At 41.6% G+C, this 18,052-nt stretch overlaps 2 protein-coding genes across 2 annotated transcripts; both read right to left on the minus strand.

Annotated features, from left to right (window-relative positions):
• Positions 1–255: 255 nt before the first annotated feature.
• LOC138903211 (uncharacterized) lies at positions 256–8,776 on the minus strand. Its single transcript, XM_070191142.1, has 9 exons — positions 8,547–8,776; positions 7,292–8,084; positions 6,956–7,159; positions 5,772–6,868; positions 5,336–5,586; positions 4,817–4,892; positions 3,685–4,653; positions 2,914–3,537; positions 256–295 (listed from the first exon to the last, which is right to left on the minus strand). Exons 1-9 carry the CDS (start codon positions 8,774–8,776, stop codon positions 256–258), a joined length of 4,284 nt encoding a protein of 1,427 aa, XP_070047243.1.
• Positions 8,777–9,961: 1,185 nt separating this feature from the next.
• LOC138903212 (uncharacterized) lies at positions 9,962–11,221 on the minus strand. The gene has a single exon (XM_070191143.1). It carries the CDS (start codon positions 11,219–11,221, stop codon positions 9,962–9,964), a length of 1,260 nt encoding a protein of 419 aa, XP_070047244.1.
• Between the last annotated feature and the right edge of the window lie 6,831 nt (positions 11,222–18,052).

The following is an 18,052-nucleotide window of genomic DNA, read 5'->3' on the forward strand; positions in this document are numbered from 1 at the left end:
CCTGATGACTTAAAAACTTGAAATAAATTCCCTCATTCTCCAGGTGGGCGCCTGATGACTTAAAAACTCGAAATAATTTCCCTCATTCTCCAGGTGGGCGCCTGATGACTTAAAACCGAAATAAATTCCCTCGTTTTCCAGGTGGGCGCCTGATTACTTAAAACTGAAATAAATTCCCTCATTCTCCAGGTGGGCGCCTGATGTCTTAAAACTGAAATAAATTCCCTCATTCTCCAGGTGGGCGCCTGTGCTGACTTAAAACCGAAATGAATTCCCTTGTTTTTCAGGTGGGTGCCTGCAATCATGACAACACAGACAAAACAGAGAAAAGTTTTTGCCCCAGTTTGTACCAGGAACATTCATTGATTGTTAGTTGCATCCCATTATCCAGGAGGGTCCTGAAAACTTAAAACTAGATCCCATTATCCAGGAGAGTCCTGAAAATTTGAAATTAAATCCCATTATCCAGGAGGGTCCTGAAAAGTTGAAATTAACTCCCATTATCCAGGAGGGTCCCGGAAACTTAAAACTGAACTTATCTGGAACATGCTTTCTCATGGAGTATTCTTGGCAAAGCAAACAAGATTTTTTTCCCCTGCTTGAAACAAAGAAAATTTTGTCAGTTTGAAACTGTGGCGGTTAGTTTGTGGCATCCTTGCTGAAGGTGTCTGCTTCTGTCACTATCCCGCTTCATTCTGATTAGCTGCTTCGGGCTACAAAGAATTGTTTGACCTTTCAATCAGACCTTGAACACAAAACCTCTGAATGACTTGAATCCCTTACACTCAACTCGTCGTATGGCACTTTCATTCTAACAACTGTTGAACCTTTGCATTTCCTATAAATTCGCGAATCACTTGACCGTATGAACTTCAGTTATCACCGCCTTGCTCATTCTAAATCATGTCCCTTGTGATGTGCCTGGCCGAATTTCGCTTGGTGCAAATAAAAAGCTGGTAATGAGCTTTGAAATCCTTTCTTGCTTGCTTAACAAAAGACTAATTTGACAGAGACTTAGAAAAATAGACCCAAAAGAAACGAAGCGAAGTGACTTCGAGAATTAGGAATAAAAAAGAAAAACTGAGATGACTATTTGAGGAAAAATGGAAAAGAGACTTATCTGAATGAATCAGCTGGCTCTAATGATCATGACATGCATCTCAGATTGATCAGCCTAATCCATCCAACTAATCACATTTCTGTTTATGTCATGTCTTCATACTTCAAAAAAACGGGCTTTCAACGATCCAACTTTTCTGTAAAGTCACCAACCTCTTTCGACTTGTAGTGCCCCGAAGGGTTTTCACCGACAAGCCTCTCTCATTTGTTCATCTCTCAAATCACCGCCGCCTTACGGTGTCCGTGAGGGTTTTCACCAATAAGACTCTCTCATTTTAAATTTTTCCTCAGCTCACCATCGCCTTATGGTGCCCGTGAGGGTTTTCACCAATAAGACTCTCTTATTTTATTTATTTTCCTTGTACCCAATGAACAAAGTGTTACCCATGATGGAAATCATACCTTTATCTCACTTGACTTGGCATCCTCAAAGATTGATCGGAAGGTCTTTCTTTGGACCGTAGTATAGGCTTTTGGAAAGGGTTAGAAGGAAAAGGTGGTATAAGGCTCAACATGACTTAAGATAAAAGGGTTCAAAATTACAACTTTTGGAATCAGACCTATTGCAAAACTAAAACTTCTGCCCCAGTTCTTTTTTGAATCTGGGAAATTTTGAATTTTATTTGATGGGACTGAACCTCAGAGTAAGGCTGCCTACGTATCCTTAAAAGGAATCAAGTCTAACGTAGTTCCAAAATAAGAGTTTTGTTTTTGTTACTTTGCTTTTCTTTTTCTCCTTTCTTTTCTTTTTCTTTCTTTGCTTTTCTCTTTTCCTTTTTTTTTTCTTCTTCTTTTTTTGTTCTTTTCTCTTTTTTTATTCTTTTATATTTCTAACACTGCTTCTGATTCCAAAAGAGGGGTATGAAAGAAAATAAATAAGGCTAAAAAAGGGGTAACAAATGCTAAAAGTGTTTGGGATAGCAGAATAAAATGCCTTCGTCATTCCAACTTTGAACGTGTCTAGTACAAAATGCGATTGAAGATAAGCAAAGAAATCATACATAATATCTCTTGACTGCATCAGAATTGATAGCCACATCCACACATTTACCTTCTATGTCTGTTAAATATAAAGCACCATTGGGCAACACCTTTGTCACAATGAACGGCCCCTTCCAGTTTGGGGCGAACTTGCCTTTAGCTTCAGCCTGATATGGGAGGATGCGTTTCAATACCAGCTGACCCACCTCAAATTTTCGGGGACGCACCTTCTTGTTGTATGCTCTTGCCATTCTTCTCTGATACAGTTGACCATGGCATACTGCTGCCAATCTTTTTTCATCAATCAAACTCAATTGCTCTAGCCGGGTTTTGACCCACTCATCATTATCAATTTCAGTTTCAATAATGACCCGCAGGGATGGAATCTCAACTTCCGCAGGTATCACTGCCTCGGTTCCATATACCAGCAAATAGGGGGTTGCACCTATTGAAGTGCGGACAGTAGTGCGATAACCTAGCAAAGCAAACGGTAACTTTTCATGCCATTGCCTCGAACCTTACACCATTTTACGAAGTATCTTCTTTATGTTCTTGTTAGCAGCCTCAACAACTCCGTTTGCCTTAGGACGATATGGAGTGGAGTTTCGATGCATAATCTTGAACTGTTGGCATACCTCTTTCATCAAATGACTGTTGAGGTTAGCAGCATTATCTGTGATGATTATCTTGGGGATTCCGAACCGGCAAATGATGTTTGAATGAACAAAATCTACCACTGCCTTTTTGGTCACGGACTTGAAAGTTACAGCTTCGACCCACTTGGTAAAGTAATCAATGGCCACCAGAATAAACCTATGCCCGTTTGACGCTGCCGGCTCAATCGGTCCAATGACATCCATGCCCCAAGCAACAAAGGGCCAAGGCGCCGACATTGTATGTAGCTCAGATGGCGGGGAATGAATCAAATCACCGTGCACCTGGCATTGATGACATTTGCGAACAAAGCTGATGCAATCACGTTCCATGGTGAGCCAATAATAACCTGCTCGAAGAATCTTCTTCGTCAAGACATACCCACTCATATGTGGCCCGCAAACCCCGGAATGCACTTCAGCCATGATAGTCGAGGCTTGTTTAGCATTTATACACCTTAGTAAACCTAGATCTGGAGTTCTCTTATACAATATTCCCCCACTTAAGAAAAATCCGCTAGCCAGACGTCGAATGGTTCTCTTTTGATCGCCTGTGGCATGTGCCGGATATACCCCTGATTTGATGTATTCCGCAACGTCGTGGAACCAAAGCTCGCCATCGAGTTCCTCCTCGACCACATTGCAATAGGCATGCTGATCACGGATTTGGATATGCAGAGGGTCGACATAAATTTCATCCGGATGGTGTAACATTGATGCTAGAGTGGCCAAGGCGTCGGCAATCTCATTATGAATCCTGGGAATATGCCTGAATTCTACCGACCTGAATCGTTGACAAAGATCATGCAGACATTGTCGATACGGTATGAGCTTCAAATCACGGGTCTCCCATTCTCCCTGAATCTGGTGAACCAACAAATCTGAGTTTCCCAAAACCAATATTTCTTGAACTCCCATGTCTATAGCTAACCTCAAACCCAGGATGCATGCCTCGTATTCAGCCATGTTGTTAGTGCAATAAAATCGAAGTCGAGCTGTTACGGGATAGTGATGCCTTGTTTCAGAAATGAGTACAGCCCCTATTCCGACACCTTTCATATTGGCGACTCCATCAAAGAAAAGTTTCCAACCTGGCTTTTCATCATGATCAGCCTCGTCAACATACATCGCTTCCTCATCAGGAAAATAAGTCTTCAATGGCTCATATGCTTCATCCACCGGATTTTCGGCCAAGTGATCAGCTAGGGCTTGGGCTTTCATCGCGGTTCGAGTCACATAGATGATGTCAAATTCTGTGAGTAAAATCTGCCACTTTGCCAACCTCCCTGTGGGCATAGGCTTCTGAAAGATATAACTTAGAGGATCCATGAGAGAAATGAGGTAAGTAGTGTAGGATGACAGATAATGCTTCAACTTTTGCACCACCCAAGTCAGGGCGCAACATGTCCTTTCAAGAAGAGTATACTTAACCTCATAAGGAGTGAACTCCTTGCTGAGGTAATAAATGGCTTGCTCTTTCTTGCCCGTGATGCCGTGTTGACCCAACACACAACCAAAAGAATTATCCGTGACTGTCAAATAGAGGATTAAAGGTCTCCCAGGTTCTGGCGGGACCAACACAGGGGGGTTCAGCAGGTAATTCTTGATCTTATCAAATGCTTCCTGACACTCATCGGTCCACTTAACCACAGCATTCTTCTTTAGTAACTTAAAGATGGGCTCACAAGTTGTCGTGAGTTGAGCAATAAACCTGCTGATGTAGTTTAACCTCCCGAGCAGGCTCATCACCTCAGTTTTATTCTTTGGTGGTGGTAGTTCTTGGATGGCCTTAATCTTTGACGGATCCAACTCGATGACGCGTCGACTGATTATGAATCCCAACAATTTCCCCGACGGGACACCAAATGCACATTTCGCCGGATTGAGCTTGAGGTTGTACCTGCGGAGCCTTTGGAAAAACTTTCTCAAATCCCCAACATGGTCGGACTGCTTCTTTGACTTTATGATCACATCATCTACATAAACCTCAATTTCCTTGTGTATCATGTCATGAAATATAGTAGTCATTGCCCTCATGTAAGTTGCCCCAGCATTCTTTAAACCGAATGGCATTACTCGGTAGCAACCCCATGGCGTGATGAATGCTGTCTTTTCTGCGTCTTCCTCGTCCATCAGGATCTGATGATATTCCGCATAACAATCCACGAAAGACCCGATCTCGTGCTTGGAACAATTATCAATCAGAATGTGGATATTCGGCAATGGAAAGTTATCCTTTGGACTTGCCTTGTTGAGATCACGATAATCAACACACACCCTCGTCTTACCATCCTTCTTTGGTACTGGTACCACATTAGCTAACCAAGTGGGATACTGAGTGACCCGAATGACCTTTGCCTCCAGTTGCTTTGTGATTTCTTCTTTAATCTTCACACTCATATCAGTCTTGAACTTTCTTAACTTTTGCTTGACAGGAGGGAATGTAGGGTCGGTTGGCAATTTATGAGCTACCAAATCAGTACTCAAGCCCGGCATGTCGTCATACGACCATGCAAAGACATCTTTGTATGCAAATAGTGTTTTGATTATTTCTTCCTTGATTTGCGGTTCCAGATGCACACTTATCTTGGTTTCTCTGACATTATTTTGATCCCCTAAATTGATTGCTTCGGTTTCATTCAAATTAGGCTTGGGTTTTTCTTCGAAGTGTTTTAGTTCTCTACTGACTTCCTCAAATGCCGCCTCTTCATCGTATTCTGTTTCATCATCACCCTCTACTTCTTGGATCGTTATTTCAGAATTAGATTGGCTTTTAAGATTTGGCTGAAAATTCCTCATGCATGTCATGTCATTGAAACCAGCATAAAAGGAACTGTACAGAAAGAAAAGCAAAAACAAAAATGAAACGCTATCAGGATTAATGGAAAACGGGAAATTGTATTTCATTGAAAATAAAAGGATAGGAGGGTTTGTACATCAAAACAAGCAAAAAATAAAAAATCTGGATTACAACCCTGGAATAACCCAGATAGCAGAAAGGAAAACAAAGCAAACTACCAAAACTCCTTCCGGGCGGGGAGAGGAGTAGCTTTCCAATTGCTAAGCTTCACATTTGGCCCAACGAGCTGCACATCTGCATTACTAGAACCTTCCCCGATTTCTACCATATTAACCTCATCAAACAAACTCTGGAACCTCTTGATCAACTCTTCATCAAAGTCGACCACAGGTTTTGGGACCGCTGATATTGGGCGTTTTGCGATCCCTGGCTTGACAAAAGACTTGGAGATATGTGGAACAGGCTTAGGAAGTGACCATGCCTTTCCTTTCAAACTTTTAGCCTTTTTCACGTCCTTTCCTGTGAGTGTGAATCCCAAACCAAATATACCAAAACTTTCACGTGGACACACCGGATGCACAATACCCTGCAGAGATGAACCCAGACCTTTGCCCGGCAGAAAACCATTCTTCAACATTTCATTTGCTACCATGACAGACGCGGATGGTATCTTCGGACTTAGGATGCATTCTCCTTCGGGAATTTTCCCGACAGACACTGTTTCAAACATTTGGTAAACCCAAGGCCCTTTATCATCTTCAACTTCAATAAATGGAACGATTGTGTCATTGTAAGCAGATAAGTTCTCATCACCGTACACAACTATTTCCTGTCTGTCCCATTCGAACTTTACCATTTGATGCAGAGAAGACGGGATTGCCTTGGCAGCATGGATCCAGGGCCTGCCCAACAACAAGTTATAAGAGGCAGCCACATCTAGCACTTGGAACTCCATAGTGAACTCAACCGGCCCTATTGACAAATTTAGCATTATATCACCGACAGAATCTTTCCCTCCTCCATCGAAGCCTCGAACGCATATATTATTAATGTGGATCCTTTCGGTGCCAATCTTCAACTTTTGCAAAGTGGACAGAGGGCAAATATTCACACTAGAACCGTTATCCACCAGTACCCTTGAGACAGCAAAATCCTCGCACTTCACTGTGAGATAAAGAGCTCGATTGTGTTCTGTACCCTCTATAGGGAGTTCATCATCTGAGAAAGAGATCCTGTTCGCTTCGAAAATCTTGTTAGCAATCTTTTCCAAGTGGTTCACCGTGATCTTATCAGGAACATGGGCCTCGTTCAAAATCTTCATCAGGGCTTTGCGGTGTTCATCTGAATGTATCAGCAAAGACAGAAGAGAGATCTGAGCTGGTGTTTTCCTCAACTGTTCTACAATGGAATAGTCTTGCATTTTCATCTTTTTCAGGAATTCCTCAGCCTCTTCTTCGGTGACCGGCTTTTTTACTGGGATGTGGCCGTCCTTGGATGGCTTGGTTTTCCTCAGTTCTTCTGGGGTAAAACATATCCCGAAACGAGTCAGCCCTCCGGTTCCATTGACTTCTTCCTCTACTTCTTTCCCTTTGTACGTTACTATCACCTGTTTGTAATTCCACGGGACGGCCTTTGTGTCAACCATTGGCAACTGGGTCACTGGCTTAATAATAACGGGGGTAACACGAGCCCCTTCCACGATTATGACAGGCTTGCCCGGGGCCCCTAGCACGACCACCTTTTGCCTCTCCTGGTTCGCTTCAACATCAACCGGAGGCCCTTTCACAACCAATACAGAAGGCTTCACGTTGAGCGCGCTTGGCTTTTCCGACACCCCTTTAATCGCCAAGGACATTGCTTTTGCAGAATCTAGAGCTTTGATTGGATTACTTTCGCTAGCCCGGATCATCATGACAGACTTGGAAAAGTTTTTGGGCTCCCCATCTTTATGAACTATCTCGATCATATGTGTCTCTACATGGGTCGGCAACGGATTTTGGTTGATGTTTGGCGCCTCCGGGCTCTGGACCACAATTTGATTTGTATCAATGAGCTCTTGGATCGCCCTCTTCAAATGCCAGCACTTCTCTGTGTCATGCCCCGGGGCATCAGAACAATATGCGCATCTGAGGGAATAGTCAAGGTTCCTTGGAGGCGGATTTGGTATCTTGGGCTCAATCGGCCTCAAAACGTCCAACTGCCCCAACCTCTGAAACAAACTGGTATAGGACTCTCCAAGAAGGGTGAAGGTTTCTTTTCGTTGTTGCCTCTCTTTTCTGTAATCTGGCTTCGGTCGAAAACTTGGACCAGTAGGGTTTTGGTATGGTTGTGGGGGTGTATAAAGATTTTGTGGAGTTGGAGCACGCCATTGCAGGTAAGGAGGGGGTTGAGCATATGACTGTGCGTGGTGAACATGGTATTGGGGTAGCTCGACAGAATATCGAGGGTCTTGTGGCGGGAGATAGTGCTGAGATGGATTATATGGAGCTTGGGTGTAGGCTTGAGGTTGGGTGTACTGGTGAGGCGGACCCCTTGGGCCACGCCATGATCCAGAGACAAACATAGCGACATATTCTTTCTTCTTTTTGCCTAACAGGCTTCCGGTGCCACTTTGAATTGCCTGTGTGGTCGCTTTTATGGCAGAGTAGCTCATGATCTTGCTTGACTTGAGTCCCTCTTCCACCATTCCTCCCATCTTTACCACATCGTTGAAGGACTTACCTATGGCTGAGATCAAATGGCCAAAGTAAGTGGGCTCTAGGGCTTGAAGAAAGTACTCGACCATCTCATCTTCCTCCATTGGAGGGTAGACTCGTGCAGCTTGTTCTCTCCATCTGAAACCATATTCCCTAAAGCTTTCATTGGGCCTCTTCTCTACCTTGGTCAAAGATAGGCGATCCGGGACAATGTCTATATTGTACTGAAAGTGCCGAGCAAAGGCCTGAGCCAAGTCATCCCATGTGTACCACCTGCTAGTGTCTTGGCGGGTGTACCATTCTAAAGCTGCCCCACTCAGACTCTGACTGAAATATGCCATTAATAATTCATCTTTCCCACCGGCGCCTCTCATATTGCTGCAGAAGCCTCTCAAATGGGCCACGGGATCTCCATGTCCATCGTACGGGTCAAACTTGGGCATCTTGAACCCAGCGGGCAGTTGAACATCCGGAAATAGGCATAAATCCTTGTAAGCCACACTTACTTGGCTTCCTATCCCTTGCATGTTCTTCAAAGATTACTCTAGGCTCTTCACTTTCCTGAACATCTCGTCCTGCTCCATATTCCGGTATGGTTTCTCAGTTTCGACAAGAGGTTCAAAGCGAGGGGCATGGGAATAAGGATCCGCGACTTTGAAAGTTGGTTCTGGAACATAATATTGGGTATCTGGAGCTTGGAACGCGGGTTCACTAGAAGATCTGTGAAGGGTAGCTCGCGGAGGGGCTACGAAAACAGGAGCGGATGTCGGAGCAGGGTATGCAGTTGTTTTGGCTGGTGGAGCGTGAAAGGTTTGGGACGAGGTGCCAGGGTAGTGGCGATAAGGGGTAAAGCCTGGTGCGTGCTGAGGGGAAAGATCAATGGTAATGGGATCTTGGGCTTGTGACAGTGGTGGGATGAAAGCGGGATTTTCTGGGTAGTTAGCGAGGAATGAAGGTGGAGGATGCCCCCTGACCCAGGCTTGATACATTCTGCCATTTGATGCTTCAACCTGTAGACCTCCTCTTTCAATTCAGACTCCGATTCTACAATCTCCCTCGGCGGGTCGACAACACCCGTGTCCAATTCTTTGCTAGTCATGACTGCCTTGCACTTTGATCTGGTGTTATAAGGGTGACTTGCCAGGATGCCAACAAACTAACCACCTAAAACAAAACCTGTCTATGCGCACACAAAAACTTGGTCAGTTTTAAAAGCAATTTACAGATAGTTAATCGCACATTTGGGTATGCAATGCACCTGAGCAGTTAACGTTCCTAGATGCTTTGCGACGGCTCGTATGTTTCATCCCGACTTTTCCAAATTTTCCAAATCCTGACTTTTCCCTCTCACCTCCTGCTGTGTTTCGCTCTTTTAATTCTTATTCTTTCCCCATTTTTTTTAGTTTGGCCCCTCTTTTCTTTCTTCCTCTCTCTTCTTTTTCCCTCTCTTCTTTTAAGAATATGATCGAATCCTATGGGGATTGCCTACGTATCATGACGCCGCATGAATCAGATCATTACGTAGTTCAGATAAATAGATACGAAATAAATTATTTCATTAATAAAAGACATCTTTTTGGATTTTCTATTACAAGGACTAAAGTAGCGATGACTGCAAAAGGAAAATCTACAGACTCAAAATAAAGTAATAGACAACCTTGACAAAGACGAACAAGACTCAGAGAAAGTAAAATACAGACTACTAAAGGAAATCAAAAATACATAAGAGCCTCCACTGGTACTCCGGAGGCTTGCGGGACATCAGCCGGTCTCCGCAAAGGCTTGCGAGCAATATCTTCTTGAAGGCGGTCTAGGTCAAACATCACTTGTCGGACGAATGTCATTACAGAAGCAAAAAACATAGACTTGGTCATGTCTTCACATTCATGGCATTTCATTACAACATAATCAGCTATCTCTTTAATCCTCATTCTGATGACACCCTTTTCTTGAAGCAAACGTCCAATCTGCTGGGCCCGAGCCTCCAACACTTGTGCATCTGCGTTGTTTTGGTCTTGTAACTGCTGCATGCTTTCTTGTAATTGATAAATCAATGCGTAGCAATGCTCTCTTTCTGACTTGAAATCCTTTGTTTGCTTGACCATTTCATTCTCAAGGGTAACCATCCTTTTCTGTAAAACTGCTGCTTCTTTGTCATATTTCTGCTTCAACTGGTGGACTAATCTAGCTTGTTCCTCCGCACCTTTGGCCAACTTTGCTTGAGTATTTAACAAGTCTCTTTCGGCCTTTGTCAAGTCAAAACCGTAATCATGCACTTTCCGCCTCAGGTTGGTTATAATTTTCTCATCTCTCTCACTTCTTGCTGGTGTCTCGGCGGCTATTTTCATTCTCTGGATTTGGGCTCGAAGGGATTCATTTTCCTTGGCCAACCTCTTCTTTTCCCCTTCATCTTCAGCTGCCTGCAAACTACTATCAAATTTGATTTTTTTGATTTGTTCTTCTAGCTTGCTTATGGTGGTCCGGTACTCCCTTTCTTTGGCTAACCAAGCCCACTGCTCCTGCGATGCTTCAACAAATTCTTGGATATGAGGTCTTTTAGTTGGTCGTTCGGGTTCACCACTCGTCGCGACTCTCTTTCCATACCAGGCAATATAACTAGGTAAGACCTCACCTTTAGACAAATCACGTACTCGGGTGTTTGCCCCCAAATACTGGCATTCGCTCCAAATTTGGCGAACCGCTTCTTCGGGAAATTGGGCATCAGGACGGATTTCGACCACATAAGTGCTAAGATCTTCATCTCTAGGAACTGTCTGGCATCTTCCAAGCTGTCTCAAAACCCGGTACGGAGCATAGGGTTGGATGCTTCGGAGACCCATTAGCAAGAAGTAGGGACCAGTGGCGGGCATATAAACAATCTCATCAACGGGAAGCCAACCCAATGTCCATTCTACCTGATCTGCGGTCGTAGATTGAAGGCGGGTAATCCAATCTTTGACCCCTTTCGGCATCTCGAATCCTGTTACTCATGCACTAAACTCTTCAATGCAGTTTTTTCCCGTAGACCCATAGTTCATGTATCGAGGACGATGACAGAGGTGTTCGATCATCCACATTTGCAACAACAGGTTGCATCCCTCGAAAAAACTGGCTCCGGCCTTATAGAACGTGAGGGCTCGGAATATATCTGATACGATCATGGGTGCGAGAGTACTCTTGGCCTGAGTAGTCAGAACGTGGACAACCCCGGCTATCCGTAAATCAATGTGCCCGTCCTCCCTTGGAAACACCAAAAGTCCTAAAAATGCCACCATGAAGGCAAAACATCTATGGGTCTCCCATTTTGATCGGTTTCCTTTACTGCAGAGTCCATTTTCAGGGTCTTCGAATCCCTCTAGATGCCCGTATCGCTGATATAGAAAATGAAAAGTGGAAATTCCCCGTGCTAGACTTCCCGTCTTGATTTGTCTACTTATCTTTAGTAAGTCCAGAAACTTGTGGGGAGTAACAGTCCTTGGAGATACCAGGTACTTGTGTCTCAGTCCTTCCGTGCTCCCAGTATAACCCGCCATTTCTTCCAAAGTGGGCGTAAGCTCAAAATCTGAGAAGTGTAAAACATTATGAGCGGGGTCCCAGAATGCCACTAATGCCTCTATCAGGTCCCTTCTAGGTTGAATTTTCTGTGAGCGCCCCTAGGTATTGGTTGACCATGTCTCGTCCTTGTTTACCCAAATCCTCCCACCACATGTGGAGTGCCAGTGGAATCTGATCCATAACCTTCACAGGTAAGTTCTGAACGGTGCTCATTCTGCATATTTTAAATTAGGGTGACTAGATTAAAATTTTGTACAAAACTGACTATGAAAGATTACTATCATTATAATTTTTTTGAAAAATATAACCGAAAACAAATCATGGCCACTTTTGCAAATACGGCCTTTCAACACTTCGGAGGAGAAGATTTTAGGGTTGTGTTTGCGAAGTGGTCAATTTTTTTTTAAAAAAATAAAGACTTGTAAAAAGAAAGAAAATATTTTTGGAATTTGATTATTCTTTTTTTTTTTAATTTTTGAAAAAGCAAGATTTCTAAAGAAAAAAGAAAATATTTTTTTTTTTGAATTTTGATTTTATATTTTTTTTTTTCCGGAATTTCGAAAGAAAAACTTCTAAAAAAAGGAAAAGGGAAATATTTTTGGATTTATGGACTTTTATTTTGAATTTATGAAAGAAACACTTCTAGAGAATCTTGAATTTTCTTTTCAATTTTCGAAAGAAGAATGAAAATATTTTTGGATTTTAATTTTATTTGTTTTCTTTTTCTAATGAAAGACTCCTACAAATAAAATATATATTTATTTTGGTTTAAAATTATTTTTTAATCTTTTATTTGTTTGGGATTTTCTAAAAAAAACAAAACTCCTAAAAGAAGGAATTAAAGGAAATACTTTTGGATTTTTTTTTTAAAATGGGGTCTCAAAGAAAGACTTTCTAAACAAGAAAATAAAGGAAAATATTTTAGATTTTTTGAAAATTGGGGGCCGGAACCGATGAGGTTTGCCTACGTATCTCACATCCGGTGAGAATCAGACCCGCGTAGTTCAGTCATTTTGATGCACAGGAAAATATGATTTGTTTTGGAATGATTCTCTCTTTGTTTTTGAAATTTCGACAGAGTAACGGGATTTTTGAATACCAGAATTATCAAAACCAGGTATTTTTCTATCTTACCTCACTCTTGGTTTTTCTCTTCTTTTTTTTCTCTTTTTCCTCTCTCTTTTTTATTTTCTTTCCATATTCTAGCAACCAGTCAACATGCAAGCCGAAACAAATGAATACACAAGTAGCACGTAAAACGCATCAGGATGGTCTTTTAATTTGGGTACACCTGTCCTAGACAGACCCAACCCCTGTGTTGAGTCTCCAAAGTCAAATGCACGTGATGCAAACAAACGTACCTACTAGGGATCCGGCATGATTCTATGTTATTCTAGGCTTAAAACCCTGGGTGTATGGTTCTAGACCTGTTACCCGAGCGGACAACTCGAGCTCGAGCCGGGGGGGGGCAACGTACCGGTAACCAAAAGGCCATCCGGCTTTGTAACTGATCCGATCCTCGTTCTAAATTAGGATATGACACTAACAGAAAAGAAGTCACGCCAGCGTGCACTTCCCAGAAGATTTAGAAGACTCAGAGAGGAGAATGGTTTCGTGACAGTTTATATACAGTCCAAACAATATCAAAGCAGTAAAAATAGGCATTTAGCACATTAGGCTCAAACACGTAAAAAATCAGATAATAAGTAAAAGCCAAGTATAACAGTCATCTAAGCTCGAATTCTGAACCCTGTACCAGAGATTCTGGGTTCGGTCCCCAGCAGAGTCGCCAGAGCTGTCACACCTCCTTTTTCCTGAACGGGGTGGGATAAGGGAGTTTTTTCAATTAAAGTGACATTAATCGAAATAGGAGTATTTATTAATTCAGAGTCACCACTTGGAATAATTTATGGTGTCCCAAGTCACCGGCTTTGTTTTTATCCCAAATCGAGAAAATTGACTCTATTTTTACGGTCCGCGAACACAGAAGACCGGGTAAGGAATTCTGTTAACCCGGGAGAAGGTTTGAGGCACTCTCGAGTTCCGTGGTTTTAGCACGGTCGCTCAACTATTAATAATTGGTCCAATTATCTGATTTATTACATATCTGAAACCTATTGTGCATCTTTAACTTTTTAACCGCTTTTAATTATTTATGAAAGTATTTCTGAAACAAGTCACGATGTCGTACACTTGTCGTTTTGGCACACGTCGCAAACCGCGCTACATGAAATGCACCCGCGATTTATGACATGTTTATTTTTATTATTGTTATTCGAAGTTATGGTCGAGTCACGTGAAATGCACACTCGAATTGGGAAATTGTGTATCATGACTATGTCACGGGAACCGTACCCATAGTCACGATGATTTATTAATCACGCCTAAAGCAACTAGCGCGTGTTCGTGAGTTATTCAACTTTTCCTAAAATTTGCGATTTTCATGTGAAAGTGTATAACTATAGGGTTATTTGGAGATAAAGTACACCAACCAGGGTAAATTTGGAAGCTGACATACGTGGGCTGTCAGAATACTGAAGACTTAAGAATCTTTCTTCGATTGAATTAACCTAATGAGTGGGTTGCTTTCTTATCTATTTCAATGAGAATTCTTCTCAAGATAACATTATCGTGGGTTAATAAGATCAATCGGCCTCCAACTTTTTCAAACACAAACAAAATCGGGCTTAGAAATGCAGCCTAAGACGTGATAGCCTTTTAGAAATGGCCAAAATCCATCCGGGGCCTAGGAATGGCTCTCTCATGTCCATTTCCTTTCAAACCAAAGGTTAATTAAGCCACACATGGAGAAGGAAAATCTCGAAATGCATGAAAGTCAGTACAAACAAAAGCTAAACCCAATGCATAATATTTCAATTCTGTCAAAACACATAGCCAAAGAGATTACATCTATTGTATTATGGCCTTAGATAACATGAATTACAGCAGTATCTAATCTAAGACATTTGCCAAATTAGTTTGCTGTCCAAAGTGTTAGAATCGCAGTTTTCTCACTACTTGAGGCTAACTTCGCATTACAAGCATATACAAGGAAAAATGACAGAATCACCAACTGAATTCAACATAAACTCATGTAATTCTAACAAAACAAGTCAAGTAAACTCAGAAATCAATAGGCCAAATGACATATCCAGGATCCAAATCAGAAAAATCTGGGTATATGAATGGAGGGGGGGTCTGTTCTCTATAGAGAAATTTAGCCACTTAAGAGAGATAATCATACGACTCACCATACGACAGCCAAAAAATAATGAGCTAAACATGAAACATATTCGACGTGGTATTACTCAAGATCCGAGATAACTCAGAGACTGGACTCAATCATATCCAAGCAAATAGAATCAAAATAAAAATGACGCAAACTTTGGTGAGGAAATATAACAGGAAGAGGGATGAACATTCATATAAAGAATCAAGTCATTTTACAGTAATAAACCATTATAATATGCTAGTTCAGAACGAACAACAGAAACATGTCGATAAGAGAAATCCAAATCTACGGCATGACTGTTGAAAATAAACCCATTCATTTAAAGTTCAAAAACATTCAAGACATCATTATATACGTCAAGATATAGAAATAAGAGAAAATAAGCAAATAACGCCAACATTCATGACACAGAATCTGCAGAAAAGAAGGATAGAATTCGAAATGTGACCTCTTAAATGATAAGCAGAACTACAATGAAGAAAATGATGTCCGAACAAGGACTTCAGCAAAAACCTTCTTGAGCAGCAGCGAATTCAACAACTTCCCAATCGAACTCCAGTCTTCAACTCAAAATCTAAATTGGAAAAGAAGGGACGGAATTTTTTTTTCGAATTTTTAGACAGTAATTGAAATAAAATGGAAAAGAAGAAGACTGAACATTTTTTTTTTGTATTTTTTTTTTTGTTCTGAAACTAAACAAAATAATCAAAAAGAAGATCCACCACTAAGAAGGAAAAGAACGTTTTTAAAACCCTAGCTTTTTTTTCCGATTTTTTCTCTCTGAAAAATTTTTGTTCCCCAAAAAAAGAGACCCCCAAGAAATCCCTTAACCTCCCTATATATACCCAAACCAGAAATTTTTATACCTATTTTCTTCAAGTTGTGCCCTAAAATCCCTCTTTCCGTCCGAAAAATCCGCGAGAATCCAATTCTCTTTCTTGTGAACCAAATCGGACAAATGGAGGTCTAGGATCTTGAATCTCTCAGATCCTACGACTACCATTCATCCGAGATTGTTCTCAATACAAAAAGCGCGTGAAGCCTAAGGGAGAGAAGAATCTTTTCTGTCAGAGGTCGTTACGGGACGGGTGACGTGGAGGAGGGAGGGTGAAGGAACCACGTGCGTGAGTTGGAGGGAGGGTGAACTCGCTTGAGTTCAAGCGAGTTTGGTCGACGGAGGAAGAGAAAAAGAGGTGGGCGCCGCTTAGCTCTGCATTTAGGTTTAGGGTTCTGGGGGGGGGGGGGGCGTTATAATGGCCCTTTTATATGGGGGTGAGAGTGGACTTCACCCGTTGGATGGAGAGGGATTGAATGGTCGAGATCGATCCGTCCAAAACGACGTCAGTCGCACTTAGTTGTGAGACTGGACCGGGTGAGGGGTTGGGCCTGGCGGAATTCAGGTAGTTGTTTGGGCCAAATTGTTTTGGCCCAGATTTAAACCCAAACCGAATTTCCTTCTCTTTTCTTTTTCTTGATTTTGAATTCTAATTGATTAATTAAACCTAAATTAAGTCTTAAATTAATCTAATTTGTAGAAATAAACCTAGTTAGCTATTTTACCATAATTAATTAATTTAGACTAATGAAGGAAAAATTACTTAATTTGCAATCAAAAGCTAAAAATTCAAAAATGACCCATATTTTGTGATTTTCTGTTTAATGATGCAATTAACTTATGTAATTAAATCCTAAGTGCAATTAAGACCTAAAATGTTATGCATGAAATACTTTAGACATTTTGGTATTTTTTCATGATTTAAAAATGTTAAATATGCAAATAAATGCAAGCAACAATTAACCAAAAATCCCTACAAATTCTGTAAAACCTAAAACAATTAAGAAACTCTCTATTCGTGAATTTTTGTAGGAATATTTTAGTCGGGCAAAAATCATGTGCTCACAAATGGCATGTGGTCGCAGGTGTGGCGTGAAGGCCGCACAAGCGGAGTCAATTATGTGGAAGAGTGATCGAAGAAGCAGTAAGAGCAATATGGGCAGAAGTCACAGATCCGAGGAAAATTCCGCATCTGCGAGACTACAGATGCAGACAATGAGGTCACATGTATGCTGAAGCCGCAGAAGCGTGTCCGCAGAAGCAGATAGGAGATCGCAGAAGCGGATAGGAGATCGCAGAAGCGAAGGTAAGGCAACCTGGGCAAAATCGCAGAAGCGGAACTTTTTCCGCAAAAGCGGGATCGCAAATGCGGTCAAGTGATCCGCATAAGCAAAAACACTGGGCAGACTCTATTAATTCAAGTGTTCGGGATTTTTATCATTATTGGACATTTTGAGCACGGGTTTGGCGATTTTTGAGAGCATTTTTGAGAGATTTCTTGAGGTAAGTCTCTTGTACTTATTTTTGATCAATAACCTTGTTTCCCCATTGATTCTCACCTTGATTGTGTGTGTGTTTAAGGTGAAATTTGGGAGTTTGAGGCTAGGGATTTGGAGAGTTTAATTTGGAGGTTTGAGTGGCAACTTGGTGTCTGATTTTGGTACTTTTGGTATGGGTGAACTCGATATTGAATGAGTATTCGTACCTTGTGACTTTTATCTGATTCCGAGCCGTAGGCCAGGGTCGACTTTTTGGGACGATTTTTGATTCTTTGCTAAAGTAGTAAATTTTTTATTTAAATTAGTTTCTTGTTGTTTTATTCATGAGATGTAATTGCTTTTGTCTAGATTTGGGCCATTTAGAGTTGAAAAGTCGAGGGAAAGGCATTCTTACTGATTGATTGAGCGAGATTTGAGGCAAGTGACTTGTCTAATTTTGTGTGGGAGAAATCCCCTTAGGATTTGATACTGTTGTAATAATTTGTGATATGTGAGCGCCGTGTACGCGAGCTGACGATTGCGTACACGGGCTAATTGTGGAAATTTCGGTTCTTGCTGAATTGTCTTCTTTTAAATTTCTTAACTGAGTTGCCTTAGCATATGTAGTCTTCTTTTAAATTTTGGGGGCGCTCATGTTGTTTACCTCTAATTGCTGAGCTGTTATTATCTGAAGTTTCTCGTT

The sequence above is a fragment of the Nicotiana tomentosiformis genome, chromosome 12, assembly GCF_000390325.3.
Source record: "Nicotiana tomentosiformis chromosome 12, ASM39032v3, whole genome shotgun sequence".
NCBI classification, from domain to species: Eukaryota; Viridiplantae; Streptophyta; class Magnoliopsida; order Solanales; family Solanaceae; genus Nicotiana; species Nicotiana tomentosiformis.